The 27,618-nt window shown below is 32.2% G+C and overlaps 3 protein-coding genes and 1 long non-coding RNA gene across 10 annotated transcripts in view; 1 reads left to right on the top strand and 3 right to left on the bottom strand.

The window, feature by feature from the left end:
- Positions 1 to 7,466, bottom strand: part of LOC148597296 (perlucin-like protein) — a 16,165-nt gene extending 8,699 nt beyond the window's left edge. The window contains exons 1-6 of one of the 5 annotated variants that reach the window (XM_088562902.1): positions 7,322 to 7,465; positions 5,478 to 5,665; positions 4,671 to 4,723; positions 3,718 to 3,834; positions 2,016 to 3,150; positions 1,094 to 1,178 (exon numbers count right to left, since the gene is read on the bottom strand). The gene's annotated coding sequence lies outside the window, so the exon portion shown is untranslated. Of the gene's footprint in view, positions 1 to 1,093; positions 1,179 to 2,015; positions 3,151 to 3,717; positions 3,835 to 4,670; positions 4,724 to 5,477; positions 5,666 to 7,321 lie in introns of all 5 variants that reach the window. The other 4 variants (XM_088562901.1, XM_088562906.1, XM_088562899.1 and 1 more) reach the window with 4 other exon arrangements.
- Positions 4,125 to 27,618, top strand: LOC148597293 (uncharacterized). 2 transcript variants are annotated; one of them, XR_015918916.1, is made up of 4 exons: positions 4,125 to 4,288; positions 5,792 to 5,856; positions 24,739 to 25,254; positions 25,814 to 27,618. It is a non-coding gene; the product is annotated as an uncharacterized LOC148597293 (long non-coding RNA). The 2 variants fall into 2 exon arrangements; XR_015918915.1 differs by lacking the exon at positions 25,814 to 27,618 and having other exon boundaries at positions 5,792 to 5,890; positions 24,739 to 24,875.
- On the bottom strand, positions 13,989 to 16,243 carry LOC148597295 (perlucin-like protein). Its single transcript, XM_088562908.1, has 4 exons — positions 16,020 to 16,243; positions 15,233 to 15,312; positions 14,533 to 14,620; positions 13,989 to 14,286 (listed from the first exon to the last, which is right to left on the bottom strand). Exons 1-4 carry the CDS (start codon positions 16,102 to 16,104, stop codon positions 14,048 to 14,050), a joined length of 492 nt encoding a protein of 163 aa, XP_088419034.1. The 5' UTR covers positions 16,105 to 16,243; the 3' UTR covers positions 13,989 to 14,047.
- LOC148597294 (uncharacterized) lies at positions 18,828 to 25,237 on the bottom strand. Of its 2 annotated transcripts, none has more exons than XM_088562898.1 (8): positions 25,145 to 25,237; positions 24,732 to 24,886; positions 23,963 to 24,087; positions 22,960 to 23,108; positions 22,173 to 22,233; positions 20,814 to 20,973; positions 20,092 to 20,212; positions 18,828 to 19,724 (listed from the first exon to the last, which is right to left on the bottom strand). In XM_088562898.1, the coding sequence occupies exons 1-8, from the start codon at positions 25,233 to 25,235 to the stop codon at positions 19,402 to 19,404; spliced, it is 1,185 nt and encodes a 394-aa protein (XP_088419024.1). In that variant the 5' UTR covers positions 25,236 to 25,237; the 3' UTR covers positions 18,828 to 19,401. The 2 variants fall into 2 exon arrangements, with proteins under 2 accessions (XP_088419024.1, XP_088419023.1); XM_088562897.1 differs by having other exon boundaries at positions 18,832 to 19,724; positions 24,723 to 24,886.

The following is a 27,618-nucleotide window of genomic DNA, read 5'->3' as shown; positions in this document are numbered from 1 at the left end:
GTCTACTTTGTAACTTTGTAATATTAAAATAAAAAAAAGTTGTAACACGAGTTCAACGTTGTCATGACAAATGTGACGGAATGAAGAATACATTGAGTACAACTTCACATATTTACAGGGAATTAACACATCTTTTGACCGAATATCTAAGTATCACTCATATAATACAATAAAAAGAAACAGATGTTTCTTGTACCAAGTCAGGACTTTTGCAGTAGTTTCCAAATTTCCAGTTGTTACCTTGATATTGCTATTCATTATACATGCTTCCCTGTGTGACTTTTTATTTGGACTGTTGTGTAAAATTTACAAATTAGGTAATGTAGTTATGAAGATTAAATAATATCAAGAACAGTGTAAAAGATGATATAAAGCAATTAGTAAACATGTTGTTTTTAGATTAGCCAATTATGCATTTTAGATATGTTGCTCAAACAACTGTACAATCCGTCTGACTTTGCTATTGTAATTTTAAAATCTTAGATTATGTCACTAAAATCAACTATGATCAAAAAGGGAAAGAAAAGGAATATAAGCAGGTACACTTTAAGGATCTTTTATAATTCTCACTTGTAGTTGAAAAAATCAGAAGCATTTTAACCAGTCTATATATGAGTTAAGATCTAAGGACGTAACACGGCTAACTATAATTCGTATAGCTTGGGTCATCGGCGATTTTTAATCAATTTAACAACGTAAGAAACTTCAAGGGGCATTTTATTATATTATTTAGGTGTAATAAATCGAATTAACCATGATTTAAAGAAAAGAATGCGTCACGTCTCCTTATCGCACAACTTTGTTTAGATATTTTTTTTTAAAAAATGGACATTACACACATGTATCAAGTACTATCATTTTTCCCCTTAAATGTGTCAATCGTCCTTGCATTTTCAAATGTGATTCAACCTTAAAATGACAACAAAATTTAAATATTAACTTGTATTCTGAATATAACAGTTTAGTAAGATACTGTTCGCATACATAAAAAATGCATGCTTACAACGGACAAATTGTCATTTGTACTAAATATACTACATGTAGGTGTAATAAATGAAAAAAAAATATTTGGGTCACGATTTCTTGACCGTACCTTTGTTTAGATTATTTTCAAAAAAGGGACTTAACGCACACGTGTTAAGGATTAACATTCTTCCCCTTAAATCTGATAATACAATCTGAAAAAAAAACAAACAAACAAGCAAACAAATCAGCAAAGTATATTTTTCCCATTTTTTCTCCTTTGTACACTATAACATTTTTAATGTAATTTGTACTATTCAAATTTATGTATCCAAATCTGAAAACCATACCCATAATTTTCATGTGGTTACAGGTGTTTAAGGAATCATGTCCGTTACACTGGTATATATACATATACTTTTTTGTGCGAAACTTTCCACGGAACAGGTAAAATAATCCCATTACATATGTAAATGTATGCGAAATATTGGTGCGTTACTGATTTTAAATGTTTGTATGCATAAATGGCATTAACAAATGACCATGTAGACAGCAACACTGTGCGTGATCCGTGGGATCGTGTTTCGTGTGCTTCGTGTGTGTGGGATTGGGAACGTTGCACATTTCAGGAGATGTAAACTCACGATAAACGTTGCAAGAAATAGTTACAAATTTAGAATCATATCAAGTAAGTTTTTAAAACAAATTACATGTATTTGATTTAGCAATATATCAAGGAAGCATTTGTTAAACATGGATAACTTGAATTACCATAGCAAGCATGTAATAAAATGAATTTGAAAAAAACATTATGTTGGAAAATACAAGAGTATGAGAACCAAGACATTGATACATGAATATAGCTTTGGTATCTGCTATTGATATGTTAATGACTTAAAGTATCAGAAACACATATAGTAAAATTATCATGACAAGAGAGATAAACGAGATCAGACTAAGGGCACTCAAAAGTCATAAAATATATACATATCTCCTAGGTGATGCACAGTCCCAGAAAAGCTTTTACTACAAAAAAAGAAAACCGAACTCACTGGTCTTTGACCTCAATATAGTTTGGATACCCAAAAAGTTTTCTTCCTTGATATGTATAGTCACTGTCCATGTTTTTGTAAGGATTATTCGTCAAATAGGTAACCATGTGGATATCTATTTATCCTGAATTGTGGCATTATCGCTCGGTCACTACAAACAAAGTAAAAAAAAATATATAAATACATTTGCACGTCTTTAATACGTACATAAGGAAAGCATACATTGCTTTTGGCAATTTAATCGTGTTAATTTCGGGAGTTGGATGAAAGCTCGTATTACAATGTATTTATAAAAAAAGACAAGTATATGTATTCATTGACATAAGAATTGTGTAGTGGGCTGTCCAAATTTATTAAGGATTCTTTTTTATATTTAGTTGAGGAGGTAGACCTAGGGTAAGGGACACAACTCTTACAAATCATAAGAAAGTTTGTATTTACCATTTTACATCAATATCACGAAGCATCAAAGTAACTTGTACTGATTTCATTCTTCTTGAAAGAAAAGCTAGAAAGGCTTTGGTGAAGTTGAAACAAACATTTTTAAAACATGCACATACACGAGGCAACATGCTATTTAGAAAATAGTTACTCCATCTAACAATATAACAGAAGCAGTAATTGTCTGTCTTTAAATTCATAAACGTCCAAGGGTAGTTCCGCCTTTCATTGACTTAATAAACGGAATTATCGTTTCACAAAAATGATAAAAATAGACTAATCCGAAATTCACGAACACTCTTGACGGAACAAGAGCAAAATCTACTTATATTATACTTCCTTTCCGTTTCTTCTAATACGTTTTTAGCTTGTGTAAGAAGTGTTATTTTATTTTTTGTTGAATACAATACAAGCACACAAATGATTTTTGAATGATGATCTAAGAAAAATGTATTTATAGAATAAGTAATTAGAAAGAGTGAATAACCAAAATATGGTCAAGGGTTAACTGTTAATGCGTTTTTGGTACGAATACTTATATTTTGGTCATTCAGGATCACCAATTTGTAGCCTGTATACTATATAGAATTTCTTCCTTATGGACATTTTTTCAACATCATATTCAATTTTATGAACGGAGGGCTACCATGTTGTGGTGTCTTGTGATGGGTGAATCACTGTTCAGTTACTGTTTCTGAATAAGAAATAAAACTACATTTGGTTGGTTTTTGACAGGCATGTATCACCTCCTGTCTTCATTAAGAGTGTCTGCTACTTCACTATGGTGATGTATTAAAACTTTAATTGAGTGATAAGTAAATCAAATATTTGAATTATGTTGTTCACCCTAACTTAATCATTGTATTTGTTTATCATTTTATCAAATTTTAAATGCAAGTGCATCCCAAAATTCATGTTCTAGCATTCCTGTTCCTATGATATATCCAGTATCTATGTAAATGTTTTAATTATGCAATTAAAGTTTTTAGTTCAGAACCAGTTATGAGTATAATTTGATGAAATGATTAGCAGTTTTAATGATTCATGAAAATTAATTTGTTCTTAAATGAGACACTTTTCTTAAATGTTTAACAAAATTCAATTGTATTCTATTATAAACTATTAAAAACTATTTTAAACAACCAATCAATGCTCATTTATTTAATTTTATTAAATATAATTTTAAAAAGGCGATCACAATTTTATCTTTCAGGATTTATCTATAATAAGAAAGTGATTATAAAAAATGTATCATGAGTACCTTATAATTTGATTCAATGTTGTCATGACAAACGTACAGGAATGACGAATCACTTCAGTAGAACTTCACATATTTACCGGAAGTTGACACATCTCCTGATCGAATTTCAGGTATAATCTATAGTTATAAAATTAGAAAAACAAATGTAATATGAGTACCCTATAATTAGATTCATTGTTGTTATGACAAATTTCCTGAAATGAAGAATCCTTCCGGATAACTTCACATATTTACCGGAAGTTAACACATCTCCTGATCGAATTTCTAAGTACCACTAGTATTATCAAATAAACAGGAAACATACGTTTATTGTACCAGGTCAGGACTTGCTTTTCAATTATTAATTTAAAGATTACATGATATCAAACAAAATGTAAGGGTTTAAATTAAACACTTAGTAACACTGGTGTATTTAGATTAGCCAATTTTAGATAAAGACAATTTTACTATTATAAAAATGAACAATCCAGCTGCTTATTCTATTGGTATAATATGTGCAATTTTGTAGATTATGTCACTAAAGACGGATAAGGGACATAACCATAACGGAAAAGAAAAGGGATATGAACTGGTACAATTAAATATTCTTTTTTTTTATTTTCACCTTCAGTTGTAGAAATCATGCAACAAAATTAAAGCAGAAGCCTGACGCATTTCTAACCGCTTGAGCTATGAGGTGAAAACTAACGACATAACACGGTCAGGTGACCACATGGTTAATTAAAATTCGTATGACTTGGGTCATCGGCGATTTTGAATATATTTATCTTCAATTGAACGATGGTTATACACCTCAAACATTTAATAAAACTTTGAATTTAATTTGATATCACAGTTCACTGTGACAACATTTTTGTATTGTGAATATAAGAAATTAATAAGATACTGTTCGCATACATAAGTTCACGCTTACAACGGAAAAATTGTATAGTGTTGCTCTATTCTTAACTCACCTATTACTACTTGTAACGTTTTAAGGTTGACGCCATTGCAATGAGCTACCAAGCTGTCAAAAAAAGAATTTATTTTTAAATATGAGCTTCAAAATTGCACAAAATGTGGAGGATGAAGTACTTCTGTGAAAGCTCAACTATTCGCCTTTTTGGTATATCTGTATAATTCTAACTGAGTATCTCATCTGGTACTATACACATATAAAACAAAATGTCTTACAAATTTTAATATTTTTAATCACAAAAACTCATAGCAAATCGATGCTTAATATAAACGAGGTGTGAACCCAGAAAACATAAACTATCGTTCCAATATACAAACGCAATCTTAGGGATTTAATTTTTGTATGGTAACGTAGTGCATAACGATGGATTTTAATTGCAAAACCTTTATATAAAATTGTAAAGTGTAATTAGCAACAAAACGAAACGATAAGGTTTACTAATAAACCAGGGTAATTTTGACATACATGTAAATAAAAACAATACGCACGTATTTTGCCAAAAACATATGCACAAAGTAATCTAACACATATGCACAAAGTAATCTAACACATATCCAGAGATCAAAATATTAATAATTGAAAATCATTAACTGATCGAAATGTTTGTTTCCATACATGTAGTCTGGATATTCGACTATTTAGTGTCGAAAGAATTAATATGAATGTAAATTCCGACCTATTTAAAGAATGGATGAATGACAAAGGATATCGATCGCCATTTTTGTAAATCACAATGGCAAATGAAAAAGAAATATATATTATATATTGAATGTTCAGCTGATTTTAATATGTTAGTAAATACCTTTGACCTGACCTTCATGATTCACTTGGGCAGGCTCCTATTCCTCGTTACAAAAAACAATCAATATTTGTGATTGCATCGGATATCGGTTGCACCGAAGTAGGTCTAACCACTTCACATTTGGGTTATTTGAATTATATGCACCGTGTATACTGTTACTAAATCCTTTATGAAACTGTTTCACGTTGCTACAAATAAATTACAAAGAGGTATTAGCACTAGATATAACTCATTTCGAAATAAGAAGGCACAGAAACTGTGGCTTTTTAGGCTAAATGCTGGTAAAATGAAATAATAGTTTCTTGTTCTATTAGATAAAGAATATCTTCACGGAGCGCAGCCTGATAAGACCGCAGTGGCCGAATCCTGAACAGTTTGGGTAAGTGTGAACATAATATCAGACACAACAAATGGTTTGTACACTATATTGCATATTTTTTTAATTCAATTAAACATTTTCAATATGAGACTAAAAATAAAAATGTTGGGGTGTGATACTTTGACCCCTTATAACTCAAAAGCCATATGAGATTTCTAAAATCTGATTGATAATCGCACACAGGGACTTGAATGAGAGCTCCGTTATAAATACAATCGTAATTGGACGAAAAATGAAATAATTCTTTTTTTTATGTGGTCCCTTTGAGTCCTTAAAATTCAAATCAAATAACAAAAATCCTCTATGTTAGTTGTTAAGTAATGAAAGGTTATTAAACAAGGTTTTTTTTATATATATAGCTATCTAAATGCAATTTCAACAGAATATTTTGTCCCTGGTCTATTCTGATTTACAAAATTAAAGAAAATACAAAATAACAATTTTCGAAGTCGTCATTGTGCCAGGCGTAGAAATGCACTAAAGGTTGACGTTACGAAAGAGAAGTGCAATCCTAGTCTAATATTTATTAATATGAAAAAGTGTTGAAATCCATTTGTGAACAAACAACTGCGTACCTAGATTCTGAAGTTTTCTCAAGTTTCCTTATATAAGTATATTGAATCTGTGTAACAATTATGAAATGGATGTATGGTTTGTCCAAAATGCAGACCTGTATACAGAATTGACTATTGCTACGTAACAATACTACATACATAGATAAAAATACATCGATGAATTCTTCTACACCTTGTGTCGCCTAATATTCTTTATAAAAGTTATGAAATATTTTTATTCTTCTAGTGGTTTCCATGTACCATGGTATTTTGTTCTTCTAACATTTAAATTTAATTTACAGTACGTGAAATATATGAGTGTTTAGAATAAACAAAGCCAATGTAGTTAAACACAATTAATAAATTAATTTGGTAATTGAGAGTTTAATAAACACCTCGATAGGGCTTAATTGGTGGGGTAGCAAGCGCAGCTTAATTCTCTGCACGGTGTCGGCTAGCGACTTCTACGCGTTTCGTAGATTGCAATCTTTTGATGACTTAAAAAAAAACTTGAAAAAAGACATTATCGCAATTATTTTGATATATCTTTTTTAAATACATATAAAATTCAGAATTAAGATGAACTATCACGCAACGGTGTTAAAGTGTTTTCCAGAAAATTTAAACAAAAGTCCTGTACAATTTTAAATATGTTTCAACCTCCCAATAAATCCTTTTTTAACATTTTTCACTCTCCAAATTACATATGTACATATTCTACCATATCAGTTCTTTATGAAAAATTTCAACATTCCTTAAATAGAAACGAATCACGTGACCAAAACATGCCTTCTTCATAAAATATTAGAAACATCAAAAGTCCAGGAGGAGGCCGACCACATCTCATTACGAAATTTAACAGACATTTTAAGTTACTATATACTATCTACAAAGTGCTATGACTAATTTACCTGAGATCTATAACAAATTTAAATTTTGGTCCAAGCAGTGTTTTCACAAATTTCATCAAGATTTTGCACTTCATTTGCTTTTCTCTATATGTTAAAAAGTTAAGGTAAATTAGTCACAGCAATTTTTAAAAACATTTACGCGATCGATCCAACCATAAATCTAGTGAATATATTCAGCTTTTCCTCCTGGACTTAAAATAGAGTGGTATCATTAAATTATCTCATATCGTAATGACTAACGTAAACCAAAACGTTCAAGAGAATGACAATAGTAATGTAATATCAAAATCGGACTACGGAAGAGAATGGAATGAACATTCCGCATTGTACTGATGACGACATGACGTTAACTGGCGAGAATAATATATGGACGTGGCACTACCAGGGGTGGATTCTGGCGGGGGCGTGGCGGGCGTGCACCCCTAAAGCATGGGTTGTCAGATGTAGATTTAAGCGGTGTTAGGTTGAAACTTTAATTTCTCGCTAATTTTACCACAAAAGATATCTACATTGCACCCACTTTGAAGAATATTTCACAAATTTAGCCTTAAACAATGTTTCGCCAAGCTCCGCTCGGCGAAATATTAAATGTGTCCCCCCAGATCTAAAATCCTGGATCCACCCCTGATTACTGGTTAACTAATAAATTTTAATTTCAAAACAATTTGTTCTCATCTTATTAAAATACAAAATTAAAACAATATAATTTTAATGAGCTAATTATGAAATAAAATAATCTACAATATTACGAAGTCGAGTCTACTTTTTCGCAGGGACTGTTCAAAGCATCATTCCACAGGAACTCGTGGACAGGATATAGTTCTTTACTTATTTTTGGGAAAAAATTCTGATTTTTTATTTATTGAACCCATAAAATACTTAGAACTCATGTCTGACCCGTTTTTTTAATTTTAGCATTTTCGATAATACACTAGCCAGTTTTTCTCCATTATAGCGGATTCACCGGGGGGCTAAGGAGGCTTTCGCCCACACCCCACTCTATTTTCGTTTTAATTTAATAATCATCACAATAAAATTAAGTTTCTTATAGCTGAGGCTTATATCGTACAACTAGGGGTAAAATCAATTAACACCCAGCATGTGTATATCTGGTCAAATATCTTTCAGTCGATTTATTTCGCGTCACGTCACCCCCTAGAATGTTTACGACTATGGAAGTGCGTGTTTCGATGTACCTTATAATAAGATAAATGTCCAATGTTTAGATAGAGGAATATTGATAGGAGAAGAAGCGGAACTATCAAGCAACTCATAAGTAATGTAATATCACCAGCATTTTCTTTAATGATACAATGAAAATATAACTTTTGAAGAAAAGAACAAAATGTAAATTGGAAAGTAAAGCTGATTTCACAACAAATATTTTAATTTTAGTTGCCTTGCGAGACCCGATTGGTGGTTTTGTCTTCTGAATCACGCAGTAGTAAATTCGGAGAGGACGGAGGGGACACTTGCTCCCCAATTTTGTTTCTACGAGTTGTTTTTGTAAATAAGATACAAATGAAAGTATTTTTTTTGTGTTTAGACTTGCCCATTCACAAGTTTGTTTGTTTGGTTTTTTTTTTTTTGTTTTTTTGTTTTGGTTTTTTTTTCGGGGGGGGGGGGAGGCTGACCAAATTCCAGATTTTTTTATGAAATTGTTTAGATTTTTACAACAGCAGAGCGAATATTACAGGGTTTGGATAAAATGACATTAATGCCGAGCGGAGCGAGTTAAACAATTGGGGGTGGGGTTTAAAGCTGGTAAAAAATTTGTAAAAAGTTCAGATAAAAAAGGATTTTTTTTTACTTTGAATTATAAATTCTTACAATCTACAAAAAATATTTCAATATTCGATTCGTTTGCTAAGAAGAAAACTTTGAAACAAGGGAATGGTGAAAGGCTCACTTTAAAAATAATAATTATTTTCCTAAGGATTCATTATTTTACTCGTTTGCGATAAACACCGCTGTGGAAGCACAAGGTGTTAGTTACTCGATTGATACTACGTTTGAAAACCATTCATGTACATATGTTACAGTACTTAGTTGATCTGTAATATTTGTAATATTCGAAATACATTGTAAGTAACAAAATCTCCTTTAAAATTGGCTCTTTCACTCAATTTCTTATTTTAAGCACATATATTTCTTTCTTGGTGTTCATCAACAGTAGCTTCGGGTATACTTCATTTGTCATTCAGGTACATGTATATTCACACATATGATACCCTTGGTACCATGTTATTATATGGGTCAAAACAGCTCTTTAGAGTATAAACTGGCCATTATTTTGTTGATTCATTCATGAAAATGATTGGTTGTATGAACTGGAACCCAACAAAATCTTTGGTGCAACCTAAAATGTAAAAGAAATAAAATGAATCACTTGCAATATTATGCATTTATCAAATGGATATCACATTTTTACATATGATGATTAGACTTGTAAGGTTTTGCAGGAAATGTTAAAAATACATACAGATCTATTTTATTCTATTTGTGTATGATAGTTGCCAAGATATAACATATACCCACAATTAAAAACAATTCCTTATGTATTTTTTCTCTGCCTATTTTATGACTTAGCCCTAGCATCTTTTTAAAACAAGTATCTGTGTAGTGGTGTACCGACAAATATAAAGCTAAGTGAAGCTAGCTATGTACTCCCTTTAAATAAACATGTATTCCTTGAATGATGATACCTCATTTGGTACTATGGTGAAGTGTATTTGTGTCTTGTGTATGTGTGTGTGTGTGTGAGGGGGGGGGGGCTATGTCAAAATTACAATCAAATTGCACTTTCAATTAGTATAACTATTTTATTTTTGTATGGAGCAAAAGCACCACAATGTTGTCTCTTCTTCAAATTGACAAATTGTCCTTCAACTTCAAATATCTATGTTGATTACCTCTTGTTTCCTATAAAACAAATACTTAAGAGAGTTCAAATTGTACATGTACACACATGCAATGTCTTAAACATATCAAATTTACACCAAATGCCAAGCCGCTACATACTTTTAGCTATTTAAAAAAAAACTTTCTGTATTCACTTATACAGATTTCGGGGAATGTCAAGTCATACAAATTTTGAATGCAAGGAAATATTGCCAAGAACCTGTTGGATATGGAATATTTTCTAAGATAACATACAAAAGGGGTGGGGGTAATCATGTTTTGTTCAGTAGAAAAGGGAGACATTTGAAACACAGGTTATCGATTTTCCTGCAAATGTTATCATAAATAAGTACAATATTCAATAAAAATGTTTTTATTTGTCAAAATATAAGAAATTCAAAGCGTAGTCTGCTATAGCAACTAAGTCGGTTCTTCACATGTATCCATCACATGCCAACGTGTCTGGGGTCGCTGTTGCGCTTGTTTCAATGTCGCCGCTATGTGAAAAAATATATTGTTTAGAAAATGTAGAAGTGCAGTGGCATGCACCATGTCGATTTACTTGATTTATACTTAATTTTAAAGAGCATATTTTATTTTACCTGAAAACTGCTGCGGGAAGTTATCTATCGGTAGCGTTTTGTTTTAATATTCGTTGAAATACAAGAAAACGCAAAAATATCTCATCACAAGCAAGTTACGAGCCATTTTTAACCTCCATGTAGATTTTTCACAGTTCCCGCAGCACTTTTTGAAAAATATACATATTCGTTGACCCACCATTAAAATTTGAATGTACTATTTTGTCACTTCCACTGCACTTTTGACATTTATGTGGCCCGACCAAGGCTTAATTAACCGATCACGTGACTCATTTGTATTGCATATTTTGGCTTTTTGTTGATCTTTTTGTGTTTTGGAGTTTTTAATTTATGAATTACTAAAAATATGAACGCCCTGTGCAGGTCCGGGTGTTAAAAGAATAGGCCTGCAGCAGCGCTAAGCTTGTCGTAAAAGGCGACTAAATAGTGCTCAGAAACCTAGCCGGGGGCTAGGCGCTCTGCCCACAGAGCAACTGGGATGTGTGCCCCAGGTGGTGGAATGGGGTACCCCTGGCGTGTTATATGCTGGGGTTGTCAGGCTATAATACGGAAAACCTGACCGCAAACCATAGTGGTGCACCGTGTTGGGAAAGATGCCACGTTCCTCGCACGTTAAAGAACCCTGCTGTGGTATTCGATAGGAGTAGGAACCTTTGCGCTCCGCCACAAAGGCTAAATTGCCCGACCTTACCCATCCCCCCTTTTTCTAGTGGCAATCAAAATTTGTCGACCCTGTTGTCCTTGTGACCCATCCTTTTTTTTATCATTTCATGTTCATTTTATCATCCATTTCATGTTCATTGTCTGAATATAGCTGAAATATTGCTGCTCGGACGTTAAACCCCAACAAACAAACATAAAAATATGAACATCGACGAAATTTCACGTATTAAGATGAGTTTAAAAGTAACTCGTTTTCTGAGATGAAAATATGACAATTTATGACATTTCTCCTTAAACCACCCGCGAACTGCACATAAATTCATTTCTCAAGCATTCTACATGCCATTTCATACCATGTATTGCACATAAATTCATTTATCAGGCATTCTACATGCCATTTCATACTTAGTATGAACATGAATTCATTCCTTATGCATTCTACATGCAATTTCATACCCTCTACTGCACAGAAATTCATTCCTCATGCATTCAACGTGGAATTTCTTTACTCTCTACTGTACAGAAATTCATTCCTCAAGCATTCTATATGCAATTTCATACTTAGTACTGCACATAAATTCATTCCTCATGCATTATACATGCAATTTCATGAATGAAGTCGCATGTAGAATGCTTGAGGAATCAATTACACAATTACATTTTATATGTACAACGTATCAAATAATTCAGATAAAAAGTTCAAAATTATATCAAATCAGGCAGTAGGATAATAAAATGAATAAATGCAATATAGGATTTTAATTATTTTTCTAAGGAGCTGAAGGTGAAATGCCTTTTTAACCTTTACCCTGTTTACAAAAACAATTGTCTGCACATAACAATTGCTAGATTGTCTGTAATTCTGAACACATTTGAACCAAAAATAAAAAAAATGACATCAAATTGTATATGTCATACAATCATTCATTAAGAAACGAATATCATTCCGACACTCCAGTATAATTTTGACAATAACACTGACATTTCTTTCTTCATTGCTTTATTGAAACTTAGAAGTCAGGTTTACTTTTTAAAATTAACATCTAAACACACGTAGGTAGTATGTAATTAATAAATGTATGCAACCTGGGATTTTTTCCCACATTATCAGCAGGTGATGAGAAATACTTATGTATTCCTTATTTTGTAAAATTAAGAAAATTATAAATACTGTAGGCACATAAGATTGGCTAATATTTCTATAAAAGGGGGGGGGGGTCGGTACATTTATGCCAACCCACCATTGGAGATAGAATGACCAATAAATGTCAATTATTGAATTTAAACATAATGTGACATTGAGTGAAGTAGCTATAGCCTGCATAGATACAAAAAAAAAACCCAAAAAAAAAACTATTGCTTTGTTAACACAGTGAATAACACAGATATGACAGTTAACAAAGAATGTAGCTACAGGTACATGCACAATTGGACAAAATACTTCTATGATTCAACCAGTATTTGAATTTTCCTGAACTATAGCCCAATAGCAGATGCATGATATCACTTTTGACCCAAGTAAACCGACGATTCGTCATGTGTATAAGCAAAAATAATACTGAGTCGATAACTACAGTGTGCAAACATTACCTGCAGCTATCATCAGATGTGAGATGACGTCGTATAACGTTGTTTTCTTCTTCCTTGTTTTTAAACAACGAGCAAATAGCTGACAGAAATTTTTCAAGCTTCTCACCAACGTCGTTTTTATATAAGGTAAAAAGCTCCGCCCACGACTAATGATATTCACATTCACAAAATAACATATTTTCAACTTTAAATAGAGTTTTCTTTCATCTAACCCGCAACATTAAAAAGAATACATTTATTTCTACCGAATGCAAACAAAACCAAAGTTATAAAGAATCGTAAAATATTGAAAAGACACCATTTTATGAACGAAGCGAAAGCAATGGCGTAGTTATTTCTATGGTCAACAGATGACGTCATGACAGAGTTGTCTCTCCCTTACAAACATACACAAAAGTACCTTAGCGTCCTTGCGCAATTACATTTATAAAAAAAATTCTAAACTTAGCAAATAATTAAAGATTATTGTCAAAGGGGGACAATTCATGTTCACAATTTTATGAATTTACAAGTCTAGACGCGATCTTAAAGCATCTTAACAAAGATTTTTCATACAATCTTAAATGATCCAACATAGTCTGAACTAGTCTGAACAGAAAACAGCTGGTCTTGTTTATTTGAACAAGTCTGAACACGTCTTACATGTGCCAAGCTGAAAACAATCTTGTAGTCTAAAACAGTCTTAACATTTCGCATTGAAATCGATCATATTCTCTTACATAGTCTTCACATTATTTTGTCAAGATTTTTCAGTATATTTAAGACACGATCTAAGATTGTGTTAAGATAGAAATGGCCGTTTAAGACTTAAATCTCAGTACTAGTGACACGATTCCTTTTCTATTCATAATAAAAAAAGAGTTTATTTAATTTTAAAGTAAGATTATACAGAGATACAATGAGATAAAAGAAGATTGGAAATGAATTTTAATCTTGAAACTTTGGTTGCTTGTTATTTATCTGCCATCTTCTAAATATCAAAGTTGGAAGTTTTCTCACAAATAAAATTTTGCATATCAGAACAATCGAAATCATCCCACTTAAAGTTGGTTATTCTCCATAATTGAACGCAGTCGTAGTTTTTTGTACTTCTCGGCCCCCCGGGGGCCCAGTTGGTAAAACCTGGATTTGTATTATCAGAAATCCACGTAAAGTCGCCGTCTTTCTGTATGTCATTTAGTCCAATCCAATAGTCTTTGTCATTTAAACCTAAAAACAAAAATGTGTATTATCCATTTGATGTGTCCAAAGGTAATTTTATTCAACAATGTATGACCAATGGATTTCGAATGGCTTTAGTAATGGACTTATATCCATAAACATAGTAGGATACCTTCAAACTGAATTTACTGATTAAAATATTTTTAAAAAAATGTTATTCTTCAATTTTGAATTACAAAAAAAATGATGAAAATATTTATAAATTTAATTTTTATATTTAAAATATGTTCTCACCGGATGTCTTTATAGTTGTAACAATGAGATCATTTTCTGCCTTGCATTCTATCTTCACTAGATTGCTATACATTTCCTTACACTTAGCCTGCAATATAGATTATTTCGTGTTTTCATACTTATGTGTGTGCTCTAAAGCCCGGATTAATCCACCCCCATATGTAAAAGAACTATGTAAGAAATTTTCTTATCTAAACACTTACAAATACAAACGTATCCTTTAAATATAAAAAAGCAGTAAAAAATGCTGCTTTTACGTATCTTACTCTGTAAACTGCGGGGGTATACGAGCCAAATCTGTGCCTGAAAATTATGTCAAGAATATGCACTCCTGTAACTGAAAAAATCTCAATAAGCATTATGTCTCTAGCCAGAAGAAGGCATTAACTTCAAAGGGGTAACACCATGGCATTCCAAAATCTAAATGATGTTTGTGACCCCACAAGAACAAAAACCAAGAACAGTCAATAAGAGTTTATCACTTGTAAATAAATGAAGAATACAATTCGAGTGCCCACATTTGATGTTTCAGTGTAACTGCAATCTACGGATAGTGACGAAATCGTTGGAAATTAATTGCCTTGCAACCCATACATATAAACACAATATTGCAAGTCATCACACACATTTTCACCAATTTTCCTTAAAATGCTCTTTAAACCAAACGAATGTGAATTATTTAGGGGGGACTTTGACAAACCTGAGCATCCTGCCAGTTCAGTCTTTCCTCTGAGAAGTAATATAACCTTTCTTGTAAAGAAACCCATCCAGAACCACATTCTAAAATACGTCGTAATTGAAATGAAAACAGCATTTTGTAAAACAAATAAAAATATTATGCTTATATGTTCGTATGTAAAAAAAATACATATCTACATTGTCATATTCACTTGTTTCAATTATAAATTCATTATTGAACTTAACAAGACATTTGTGAAAAATATTATTTTGAATGAGTTTGGCAACCTGATATTGTTTTGTAGTCTAAATGAGGGTAATAACAACTGAGGTCTTCCACGTGATTTAATATCAAGACCGCGTCAATTACTTGTATATAGATACTGTGAAATTACTATTGTATTGGGTAAACCAAACCACGAAATTCGGTTCTTAATGAAAATCAAAATCCAATTGATGTGTATACTAAAATATCTTAATATCACGAATTCAAGAATCCACGAAAATTGGAATCCATGAGTTAAATTACTTTCACACTTGAGTGAGTTTCAACAAATGTATATTTTACAGATTGAACGAGCCAACATTTAAACATTTGTTATAAATCTAAGTGGATTCTACAATAATTAAGCCGACGCATTTTGACGTATTTTCAATTATTATTAAATTATCGGTAAAACAAAAAGAATTAGTTACTCACTTTAATAACATCTCAATGAAATATATGTTTTTTAAAAACTTGTATAATATTTGACTTTGTTAAACATATTAAGTTGTTAACAAAATGCAAAACACGAAAATTGTAATACCTTGACTACTTTTTGGACTGGCATAGCCTGGAGTAAGTGTCATCAACAGCACTATATAAACTCCAAACATCTGGAAAGTTTTCATGATTATTCAACTCGTATTGAAAAAATTCAAGAACACATAAGACACAGACTAAGTGCCTCGGCGTATTTATATACTTATTTCCATGGTACGCCCCGGACAATGAGCTCATGACAAGTGAGTCTACCATTGTCTCTTTATCTCTCAGTAAACAGGTACACCCAACGACTAAGGATTCATTTAAGTGATAGGAAACATCTGTTTCTATATATATACATCCTGAGGACTACATATCAATCTTACCTTAATGTACACCAAAGTAAAACAAGTAAAGACTTGTTTTTTTTTGTTTTGTTTTTTTGTTTTATTTATTTATTTATTATTATTGTTTTGGCTATGCTTTGTTTAATTTGTCTTCATTTTTGCATTTTTTCCATATTAAATATGTATAATGGGGTACAAGCATGGTGCTGTTGTCTGAATTGGAAATTTATTCAATTTGATATAGAATGTTACTGATCTAAATACAAATCTGGTTAGGTTAATGACAGTTTCAAATAGCTTCCTCTGTAGAAATATACCATTCAAAAATGTCCTAAATACAACAAACTGTAAAAGAATTGATCTTCGCTATGTACTAAATTTCTCTATTTATGTGGTTAACGTAAAGGCACTAAAACAGAATCCGTGAAATTAACTTTTAACACATTATAAAGCTAATTAATATTTTGTTTTTAAGTCGAGAAAATTGATACCCGTGAATGTCTTCATAAAACAGATTAAGCAAAAATCAAAACGTTTAACCATGTTGTCTTTATTAAATCAATGTCAATTTGAATAGGTGTCAATGAGGACCGTCTTGTCTTAATTCAAACAGTAATTGGCAGCTTTGAACACTTGAAAGACAGTGTCCAAAGAATCACACAGGTGCTCCGTTGAAATAAAGTAGGATACATTGGTAGACAGTTCTAAGAGCGCCATGGAACAGTTCTAGAGTCAACTCTTCTGACATTTCTAGAAGTAACGGCTCTACTACTAGAACTATCAGATGCACCGGCTCTAGAACTGTTCTAAATATGTCATAGAACTGTTGTTCTGACGGTTCTAGGACAGTTTTATGAGAGGTAAAAACTAATCTCATATGTAACCCTATTTTAGAGCAGCATAATTTTCATTTTCTTTGTTATTCTACCATTTGTAAATCTAAAGAGATCTTTAAAACAGCTTTTAAAATAGAAGCATCCCTTTATGAGGCTGTATTTGTATTCAACTGCACATCGGCTAATGTCTTATCTATCCAGTACCACTTAATGCTGATGTCCTTTCGAAAATATGTTAATGTTAACGATCAAGATTAACATACCAGGTACAAACTTCACTGTTGAGTAATTCAGGTAACCAAGATTCTAGCGGAGCGGAAATCGAAAGAATGTAATAATATAGGGTTAAAGGCAAGACACGGACAAACAGACACATGCAACAGAGAAGATAAAATAACCAAATAAAACGTACATAAAAACAAAAGTAAATGAGTACCTCATACAACTGAAAACTGGAAGCATCGACCAGGTGCACCGGTAGGGTAAGTGGCTATGTAACTTGTTTGATACTAAATATAAAAGTCATATCGACGCGTTATTAATTTTATTTACATACAATGTACTAGGATAGTCGTTTGTTATTTAGATATATTAAGCTTGCTCTTTGAAACAGAACCTAAGTATAATTTAACAGGTAAACTGCGATCAACAATTTGTTTGTTTGTGTGTTTGTTTGTTGGGATTTAACGCCCGAGCAGCAATATTTCAGCTATATTCACGCGATGAACATGAAGTGAATGATCAAATGAACATGAAATAATGATGGAATGAAAAATGGGATCGGGCACAAAGATAATTGGGTCGAGAAGTTTTGATTGCCACTGGAAATAGGGAGAGGTGGGTAGGGTCGGGCAATTTAGCCTCCCGTGGCGGAGCCCTATTGTTCCTACTCCGGGAGAATAGCACAGTAGATTTTGTTATCGTGCGAGGAACGTGGCATCTTTCCCAACACGGTGCACCACTATGGTTTGCGGTCAGAATTTCCGTATTTTAGCCTGACAACCCCAGCATGTAACACACCAGGGGTAACCCATTCCACCACCTGGGGCACACAACCCAGTTGCTCTGTGGGCAGAGCGCCCTAGCCCCCGGCTAAGGTTCTGAACACTATATAGTCGCCTTTTACGACACGCTTAGCGCTGCTGCAGGCCTATTATTTTGACACCCGGACCTGCACGGGGCTAACAATTTGTATCTGCCATGTAGTTACCGTATCACACAATAATTCGACTTAAATTTTGACATTCCGCTCCAATTTATGCGGTATGCGTACTATAGAATGTCTTGTAAAATAATAATTTCTATGAAGCAGAGGACATCCTCATTTATATAAAGCGTTAAAGAGAAATGACATAGTTCAAACATCAATGTTAGGTAATTAGAGGAGATACTATTTTTTGAAATCAAATTAATTCTCCATGACAAGTTCTCCATTCTAAAATAATGCGAACATCCAGACGTACTTATACTAATTGAATATGTAAGGTTTTCATAAGATGTGTCAAATCTGAAGAAGCAAATGAATTGGGAAACTAGACAATCGATTTAATGCCACAGGTAATTTTCTGAACAATGGAAAATAAGTTGACAACACCTTGCAGGTTATCGGATTTACTAAGAACCATTTAATCACTTATTTGGGCCAGAGTATGAGTTATAATTGCCTTTATGAAATCCATCTTGAATATCACTTTTTTATTGGGTCATAAAATATATTATCAAAATAATAATGCTTCTAGAACATTGTTATTATATTCGTTGACAGGCCACATCTATAGGAGAAATTATAATGCAGAATAGACATTTTTCACACAGATGGCATAACTGTTACAGAACTCATGTAATCTGTACCTTATCCCTGGTAATTTCAGCGGGGTTTTAATTTTGGCGTATGTTAGTGGTTTGTTCTAAAACGTCAAAATAAATACTGATAAATAAGGAGTATTGGCTGAAGTACTAAGAGCACCACATACCATCAGCCAAAATTGTGTTTATAATTTCTGTTGCTTGAAAACCGCCCAATTTTATACTCTTTATAATAAGGTTGTTATATGGCATGTCTTTCTCACGCATACGGCGTGTCTATATATAACATTATGTCGATCTACATCGTCTTGTGTAAGTTATTTATAGTGTCGTTCTATGAATTAGGTAGTCCTTTCTACATCTTTTTTCGATTTTCCATTTGACATCACTTATTATTTTTGCAAAGTGACCAGTAGTATCTTGAAAGCGGTAATATACGTCTAAGTGCAAATAATTACACAAACTGGACAGAACATTCGTCATCCGCAGCGAATTCAACAGAGTCCGCTGAGTATGTCGATGTCTGTAAGGACGATGACTCATCGGTCTGTCCATGACAATATTGGTAGGATCTTTCCTCAACAAGATCTTGTCCGATTTTCAAAGAATGATTGAATTTATTGTTATCTTTAACATACGGTTGTTGCTTAATCATCTTTCTCTGACTACGTATCTTGAGACACAGATAAATTGATAGAGCTATGAACACGAATGTAATAACTATCAAAACAACAATAACACCCTCTTGTATACATATAACGTCTTCCTTATGCATTTCTGAAAAGAGTGAAAACAAAGTATAATACTGATGAGGTTAGCAACATAGTCACAAATTTCTAAAAACTGGTGAGGAGGCTGAAAAAATGTTGGAATTTGTCGACGCAATTCAACAAATAATTCATTAATCACATAATGGTAAATATTTGCATACTATTGGTATGTCTAAACACATACAAAATGTGGTTTTTCAAGCATATATACTTAAATATGTTGTATACATGTAAGTTATGCCTAAAAATGTGGGGTATTTAATTGGAATCAATTGTATTCAATTAAACTGTTTCTTTTGTCAACAAATTGTGATTCTAAAAATTACATCAAAGACCAAATCAATTATACGATTATTGTAATAAAAAACATGTACCTGAAGGTGTGTTATTGTCATCTGACACCAGGACAGTGCTATTCACATAAAATTTTCCATGAGATAGATTTGAAGTTGTTCCACCAATTGCTCTTGACCTATAACGATTACTGCATATTACCTAAAATTTAAAAAAATATATTACAAATAGCATAATACATGGCACCAATTTCAATTGCTTATACTTTTCTATTTTAAAAAATCATTATTTCTCATACTTTTATGATTTACAATCTTTTTGTATAGGATTCTTTAATGCCAGTCTAATGAATGTCATAAAAAATAGACATATGCTTGTCGAAAATAAAGTAATTTTCTTTTAACGTATTTTACTTCAAATTAACCATGAACTGACCTCTACAGCGTGAAATAGGATACAATATGATTTTGATATATATAAGTCCATGCATTCTTTATTTCCGGTGTGTCTCTTGAAGCTTTACTAAATTGTAGTTATAAACAAGGCGGGTCTACTTTTTATGCCTAAGTTTTGGATTAACTTAATATGACATTTTCCAAGCCAAAACCATAACATTTTAGCATTAGCCATTTAGGGTCTGGTCTGACATTTACTTTGACATACATTGATTCACTCAATTTATTTTTTTACATTGCACATCTCTCACAAAAAAACGCTAAAACTATGGAACTGCAAGTTGACGCTTTACCTTACTTGACATTTCCCGACTCCCTCGTACTATAAATAACTGAAAATAGCCTACCTTTGAACACATATTGAGACATATATCAAGGGTACAACTGAGAACAGTTCGAGTTGGTCGTCCAGTCTGATCTGTAGGTATGAACGCATTAAAAGTTGTTGTCTGGTGCCCAGCTGATATTTTAGAGAATGATGGGAATATATCAGGATCAACAGAACAGCTACGAAAACAAAACAATTTACAGTGAACAACGTCTGAGATATATATCCTAACATCTTAACAAATCAAACAAGGAACAGTATGCGTAGGAATTAAATTCATATATATTTCCAGATGTCCTAATGCTTTATTCCAAATGAACAGTGCATTTTATATACATTAAAGAAGCTGCCCATTTTAAATTCAGTCAGATCCTATAATATAAGTGGCGAAGGGTTAATGTTATCCCACTGTATTGTTTTGTTCAAATGTAAGGTATATTTCATATGTATGTCAAAAAGTATAAAATTCATTTTGAGTCGACAATGGATGGCTGAGAACGCGATGTTTGAAATTCCCTTACTAGGCAACCAAATTTTGCTCCAATTCAAGAGTTATCTCCCTTTGCAATGCATTTCAATGCTTTCTGTATATTGTTTTCTCTTTTATCATTGCAATTAATACAAATAGAAATACAAAATCAACCTTGAGAAAGGATGCATTTGTTATATGAAACGGATGTTTTTTTTTAAACAAAATTTGCCATGCACCATCCGTAGCCTAAACACCCGCTTTATTGATAATCAAATAGATATGACGAAAAAACGTAAAACACATACACTAAAATTCATTTCTTATTATTATTTTTATTGTGATGAGAAACATATAACCAAATATTTAATAAGTAAATAATCGATTTATTTATTTTTTTTTTTATCTTTCAAATCGAAAAAAATAATGCAAGAATTGGCGATGTAAAAAAGATGGAAACTAGCCTTACCCTTCTGACCAAATATGTAATTAGTGAATAATCGATTTTTTTTATTTTTCAAATCGACAAAATAATGCAAGAATTGGCGATGTAAGAAAGATGGGAACTAGCCTTACCCCTCTGACCAAATATGTAATTAGTAAATAATCGATTTATTTATTTTTTTTTTTATTTTTCAAATCGACAAAATAATGCAAGAATTGGCGATGTAAGAAAGATGGAAACTAGCCTTACCCCTCTGACCAAATATGTAATTAGTAAATAATCGATTTTTTTTTATTTTTCAAATCGACACAATAATGCAAGAATTGGCGATGTAAGAAAGATGTAAACTAGCCTTACCCCTCTGACCAAATATGTAATTAGTAAATAATCGATTTTTTTTATTTTTCAAATCGACACAATAATGCAAGAATTGGCGATGTTAGAAAGATGGAAAATAGCCTTACCCCTCTGTTATTACAGACAAAGCGAATATCGTACATGTTAAAACTCTTATATCAAAATCATCTGTAAGAAAAAAAAAACAAATAAGCGCCGAAGCGTAAAAAGCTACTGGAATACTCAGGTATGTTTAGTTGAAAATGAAACAAGGTTACGTAATAAATAGTTTTGAGTATTCGTAACTATAACAATTTATATTGACCGATTGGCTAGATATATGTGAAAGTATCGGTAGAAAAGGTTTACAATTAGTGGTTATGTTTACTTTACGAAAACAAAAACTCACTACACTGGACATTACATTTCGGGTATACAACCTGTCAATTTTGTGTTTGTTTTGCTTTGCTTTGTTTGTTTGTTTGTTTGTTTGTATTCTTGTTTGTTTGTTTTTGTTTTGTTTTGTTTTGTCTTGTATTGATTTGTTTTTGAAATATTATAAAATGAAAACAAATTTGACTCTCTAATGGTATGGTTTCTGGAAAAAATAATATCGGTACGTTCTCCTTGAAGTGAAATTCGACACACATCTGCTGTATCGTCAAATGATATTTTTCTTCAGTATATGTATTTTTTACACCAAATCCTAAGCAACTGTAACTAATGTATATAAAAGTATATAATGTACATCCTTCCTGATCAGTACAATAAAACATTTGTCAACTGTTCATTCGGGAAAAAAGTGAATTTATCACATTGAAAAAAAACTCATTACTACCTGAGGTAAAAATTAGTTCTTCAGAATAACAAGTACATCATTCCTCTCTTGATCACCTATTGAAAATTTATGATTACCTCTGAACTGTGGCAAAAGTTCAACATCAATAGTAATTGGGTCACCAAGTTGCACAGTTGTACCAATAACACTCCTTCTGTTAAGTGTTAACGTCATTTCAGCGGAAGGCTTTGTTCTTATCAAAATTGGCGCTTCTTCTCTTCCTGGTCTATATAATTGAACGGACGATGTCATAAAGGTTATTGTTAAATTAATTTTAAAGATGTTATAATTATAATTCAAGCCTTACATCTTTCCAAATTCGCGATAGATATACTCCTTTTTGTACATTACATATTTTTATCTTTAATTTTTTGTTCAAAATGTTTCAGGATATAAGAATTTGCTTTGTTTCAGTTTTTTTTTTTTTTTTTTTTTTTTGTTCTGTTGGCAGAAAATAATATAATTATTTGCCTTCATGTCTACCAAAATATGTGTAATTTACATCTCAACAATATGCTTTTTTTCCTTTACAGACAGGTTCAAATACAAATTTGTCTAATTTCATTTATAAATGTCTACGTTTATTTGTTTCAAAACTTCTTTTATGAATATCCTTATTCTATTTAGAATGTTTAAGTGAAACACATACTAAAGTAAAACCATAATTACCAAATATAAGCTTGGTAGTTATTCATTTATGAAAACATATAATTAAACATAAGGTGTAAGTCTCTATGGAAATCAGTCAGTGGGTACAACATGATATAAAAAAAAAACCTTTTTATACAGTATATTGTTTTACAATTTGTACCATCAAAACCACGCATAAAACAGATTCCCATAACAATTTGGTAATAAGAGTTATAATTCCTTTGTGCCTCGTGAGTAAACATGTCAAGGGTAGATAACTCTATGTCCTTAAACTCATATGGAAAGTTTTAAATAACGATCATTTCAAATGAAGGTGACTTCCGTGGATGAAATAATTGTTCAGATCCGTGAGTTTTGGTATTTAATTTAATTATGCTTTTTTTTTCTTTTTACCTAATTCTTAAAAGACTTTTGTTATGTAATACTAACGCTGTGTCAAAATTAGCCTCAACATTGATACTTGACAAGTCAGTTGTACAGGAAACTGGGAAAGTTTTATCTTCAATCGTGTGATATTCCGGTGTCTTTTGAATCACTACTCGAAAGGTTCTTTCCTATTATAAAGAAGGGAACATACAAAACATTCATGGCTGTATGAATTAATCATTGTATCAACCTATTGTTATTTTAGCAAACTATAAAAGTTTAAATTTTCGCAGTGAACATATAGTAACGAAAAAATTGTAACCGCGAAATTGACTTAAAACACTCGATAACGCTTATCATGTTTTGAAAACGAGGAGTTTGATAACCGCCAATAGGTTCACATTGCAAAATAAGCAGAAGTTAGCGACCGCAAAAATTAACACGTTTACAATATGGATTTTCTTAATAACAAACAGATGTCTGCATGTCATAAAAGAGCGACAAGTCATGTTTAAGATTTTCCTTTGCCATTGATTTCTAAGTGTAGATCAAGATATGAGGCTGATTTCACAGTGTCTGTAGAATCCCCATCTCAAGTTCTTTGGGGAAGACGCGATGTATCAAATCCCCGAAATTAGAATTATTTAAAGATAATACGTCATCTACATAGCGGAAACTGAGATTAAAGGATCTAGCTTTATGACATTCTTCAGATCAGCTATAAATGTAACTAAGGTTAACATATGAAGATGCACTTCTCATTATCAATATTTCCTGTTATGTTCCTATTTTTATACGTTTATTATTAGATCAAGTAATTTACCCAATTTACATTGCAGGTTGACAAGTTGAAGTTGTATACATTTGACCCGGAAAATGTAACGTGTCTGCATCCTGAACCAGTCCCTTGAATGTAAACTACGCCACCACTAACTGCATTTGTCAACGTAATTTCCAGTCTGGTTTTCGAACAGCTATTTATCGAAACTAAAATACAAATTTTTCGTTTTAAAATATAATTTTGATTTACTACATGTAAAGGAGACATATATTTCATGAGATCGAAATTAAGCCTTTAACCTCTGCCCTTAGGTTGGAATACTTTTTTTTTCTTCTAAATATAAATTTTATTCCTATTAAAATGCTTATGTCATTGTTTTTCTCATATATGTTTTATAAATGAAGTAAACTGTAACACGACCTCGTGTCTATGACAATGTCACGGTGTAGCAGAGTTAATCTTACTTGATGGGTGGAAGCCATCGATTTTTCTGATGCTGGTAATTGAAGCCATGACAACGATAGCGATCGAAGCAGAATTTCCTGAAGACATCATACTCTACAATCTAATAAATGTACGTAGTACATTGAAAAATTGAATTAAAATAAAAGAGCATAATGTTACATGTTAGTCGATGTATCTCCGTCAACTATTTATGTTCTATGTACGTAAAATTGTACCTTTTAAAAACAAACATACAGTTTGTGTCTTGATTAAGGCCGTACAAGATTTGAAAAGATTTTTGTACTCACCTTTAATATGATGGGTGTCGCTGGCAGAGTAGGACATGCTGACTCTTCTAAAGAAGCCGGTGTGTCCTCCGCGTTTTTTTTTTTTTTTTATTATTCATTTGTTTATATTTCTATTATATTTATTTATAGTTTAAGTGTTATATTTGAAAAAGTCATAACCTAAATATAAATCGGGATCATTGAAGTGACTGACTGTTTAGTTTTATACTCTCTCAAAAAAGGAATGCAACAGAGGAAAAAATTACATTTACTTCACAAATAACAATTATCATTTGTTACAGAAATCCAAAATCTAAAATTTGGCACAGTGTTGTCAAATGTCACACAATGTATCATTTTCATGTCAATATTTGTTTTGTCCTCCATTTGCCTACAATACAGCCGTAACTTGTCCTGGCAAAGACTCGACCATATGCTGTATTTGAGCCTACAGTATTATTAGCCACTCCTGCTGTAGTACCTGTTCAAGTTGCCGAATAGTTTGCGGTGGTTACGCGCCTGTCCAATTCATCCCACAGATGCTCAATGGGGTTGAGATTCAGTGATCACGATGACCATCGCATTACATTTAGTAAATAGTACAACACGCTGTGTGTGGTCTGACATTATCATGCTGAAAAAAAATGACTTGACGTCGATCGCTGGCAATAAGTGCAGTTGTAGAATTTCGTCTCGATACCGGACAACATTAAAGTTGACTGGAATGTGTACCAACTCTTCATCTGGCATATGAAATGCCTGCCAACATCATGACACTGTTTACGCCAACGGCGCCTGTAGACACGTGTTCTGTCGTCTTTTTTCAAGTTGAAAACGAAATTCGTCACTTAACCAGAAGCACCTCCTGTTTAGTAAGTTCCAGGCACGAACTGTGTTCCACCATCGAACCCTAGTCTGGCGGTGTTGGCGTCTCAGAGTGGCTCCAAGTACGACCTTCTGGTCTGCAACCCGTGGTTACGTAAGCGATTTCGTATGGTCTGTGCCGAGATTCTGCGTAAACCAGTAATGTATTTGGCTGTTGTTGTTGCAGCGACAGTACTATTCCCCGGGTGAATTAACCGGATATAGCGATCCAGGGCTACAGTTGTGACAATTGGGCGGCCTGTTCGGTGTCTGTCTTCAGTAGTGTCACATCATCAGGATTAAATCCAGCGACAGTGTTCAGGGAAATAAACGCCGAGTTTTTATTTCCAAAGTCCGCACTACTAAATAACGCATTATTCTCTCGTCTATGTCTTGCATTTTGTTTTTTAAATAAAGCCCTATCAGTGACGAGTTACAAATTTTGGCCTAAACAGCTCTCGGTTTATTAAATTTAAATGATTTATTTTGAATACCTTTTAAATGGGTTTGAAATTGATAGATTCAATATGGTTTTACTAAACATACCCATTAAAATACAGACAAATAACATTTTTATAAAATGTTTCTATGTTGCATTTCCTTTTTGAGATAGAATATACATTGTGCACATATACATGTTTTCGTTCTTTTTCAACCCCTCAGTTGATGCAGTGATTTGAATCCAGATAAATAAAGATCACATTAAAAACAATTGAAGAACATAAAATTGTTTTCGCCTGTTTCAAATACATAAGAAGGAAAATTTAACCAGAAAAATCCTACCTTTTGGTTTTCTGAATATATAAAAAGTAAACAAGTTTAAATATATTTTACACTTTCCTTTCATAAAAATAAACTTGATTTAACAAGCATTTTAAATGCTGACACTTATTGATAGGGGGTTTATCGGTTGGTTACACTCTTTGTTGAGTAAATGAAAAGGATTTAAATACACAATAAAACGTGACACTACATGGTTTTTGTTCATACAGTTGTTTCATTTATAATTATTCGTAATTCCACTCTTTAAAGTAATACAAATAACTATTTATTTATTTCTGTATTTATCAACATTTAAATATATATTATTGTCTTTATTGTTTTTAACTAAGTGCAAATACTGTTATCGACAAAATATTCGAAAAATAAATGTATACTGTCATATTACCAATTTCGAATGATGCATGTATATTTATATATGATAAAGAAGAAAAAAATATTTAAGAAAATGGTGCCAGTTTCGGATAAGGTTAGTGACCCTTATATATATTACTAATAACATGGGCTGTGCAAACGTATCAAATGACTACACTTTTTTTACAAATTATCTGTACATGTGATTC

The sequence above is a fragment of the Perna viridis genome, chromosome 15, assembly GCF_037379345.1.
Source record: "Perna viridis isolate PV_CMFRI_1.1 ecotype Kerala chromosome 15, ASM3737934v1, whole genome shotgun sequence".
Classification (NCBI taxonomy): Eukaryota; Metazoa; Mollusca; class Bivalvia; order Mytilida; family Mytilidae; genus Perna; species Perna viridis.
Note: the sequence above shows the minus strand (reverse complement) of the source record. Positions and strands in the feature narration are given on the sequence as shown.

Bases quoted from the DNA above. Each gene is read 5' to 3' on its own strand.
- LOC148597294 (XM_088562897.1), bottom strand. From the start codon at position 25,235: ATGATGTCTTCAGGAAATTCTGCTTCGATCGCTATCGTTGTCATGGCT. The intron at 24,088-24,722 runs GTAAATTACTTG...TCTTTATAATAG, and splicing joins CAACCTGCAATGTAAATTGG to GAAAGAACCTTTCGAGTAGT. The intron at 20,213-20,813 runs GTAGGCTATTTT...TTTAAATTTTAG, and splicing joins GTCTCAATATGTGTTCAAAG to GTAATATGCAGTAATCGTTA.
- LOC148597295 (XM_088562908.1), bottom strand. From the start codon at position 16,104: ATGAAAACTTTCCAGATGTTTGGAGTTTATATAGTGCTGTTGATGACA. The intron at 15,313-16,019 runs GTATTACAATTT...GACGTATTTTAG, and splicing joins CAGTCCAAAAAGTAGTCAAG to AATGTGGTTCTGGATGGGTT. The intron at 14,287-14,532 runs GTGAGAACATAT...TTTTGTTTTTAG, and splicing joins TACAACTATAAAGACATCCG to GTTTAAATGACAAAGACTAT.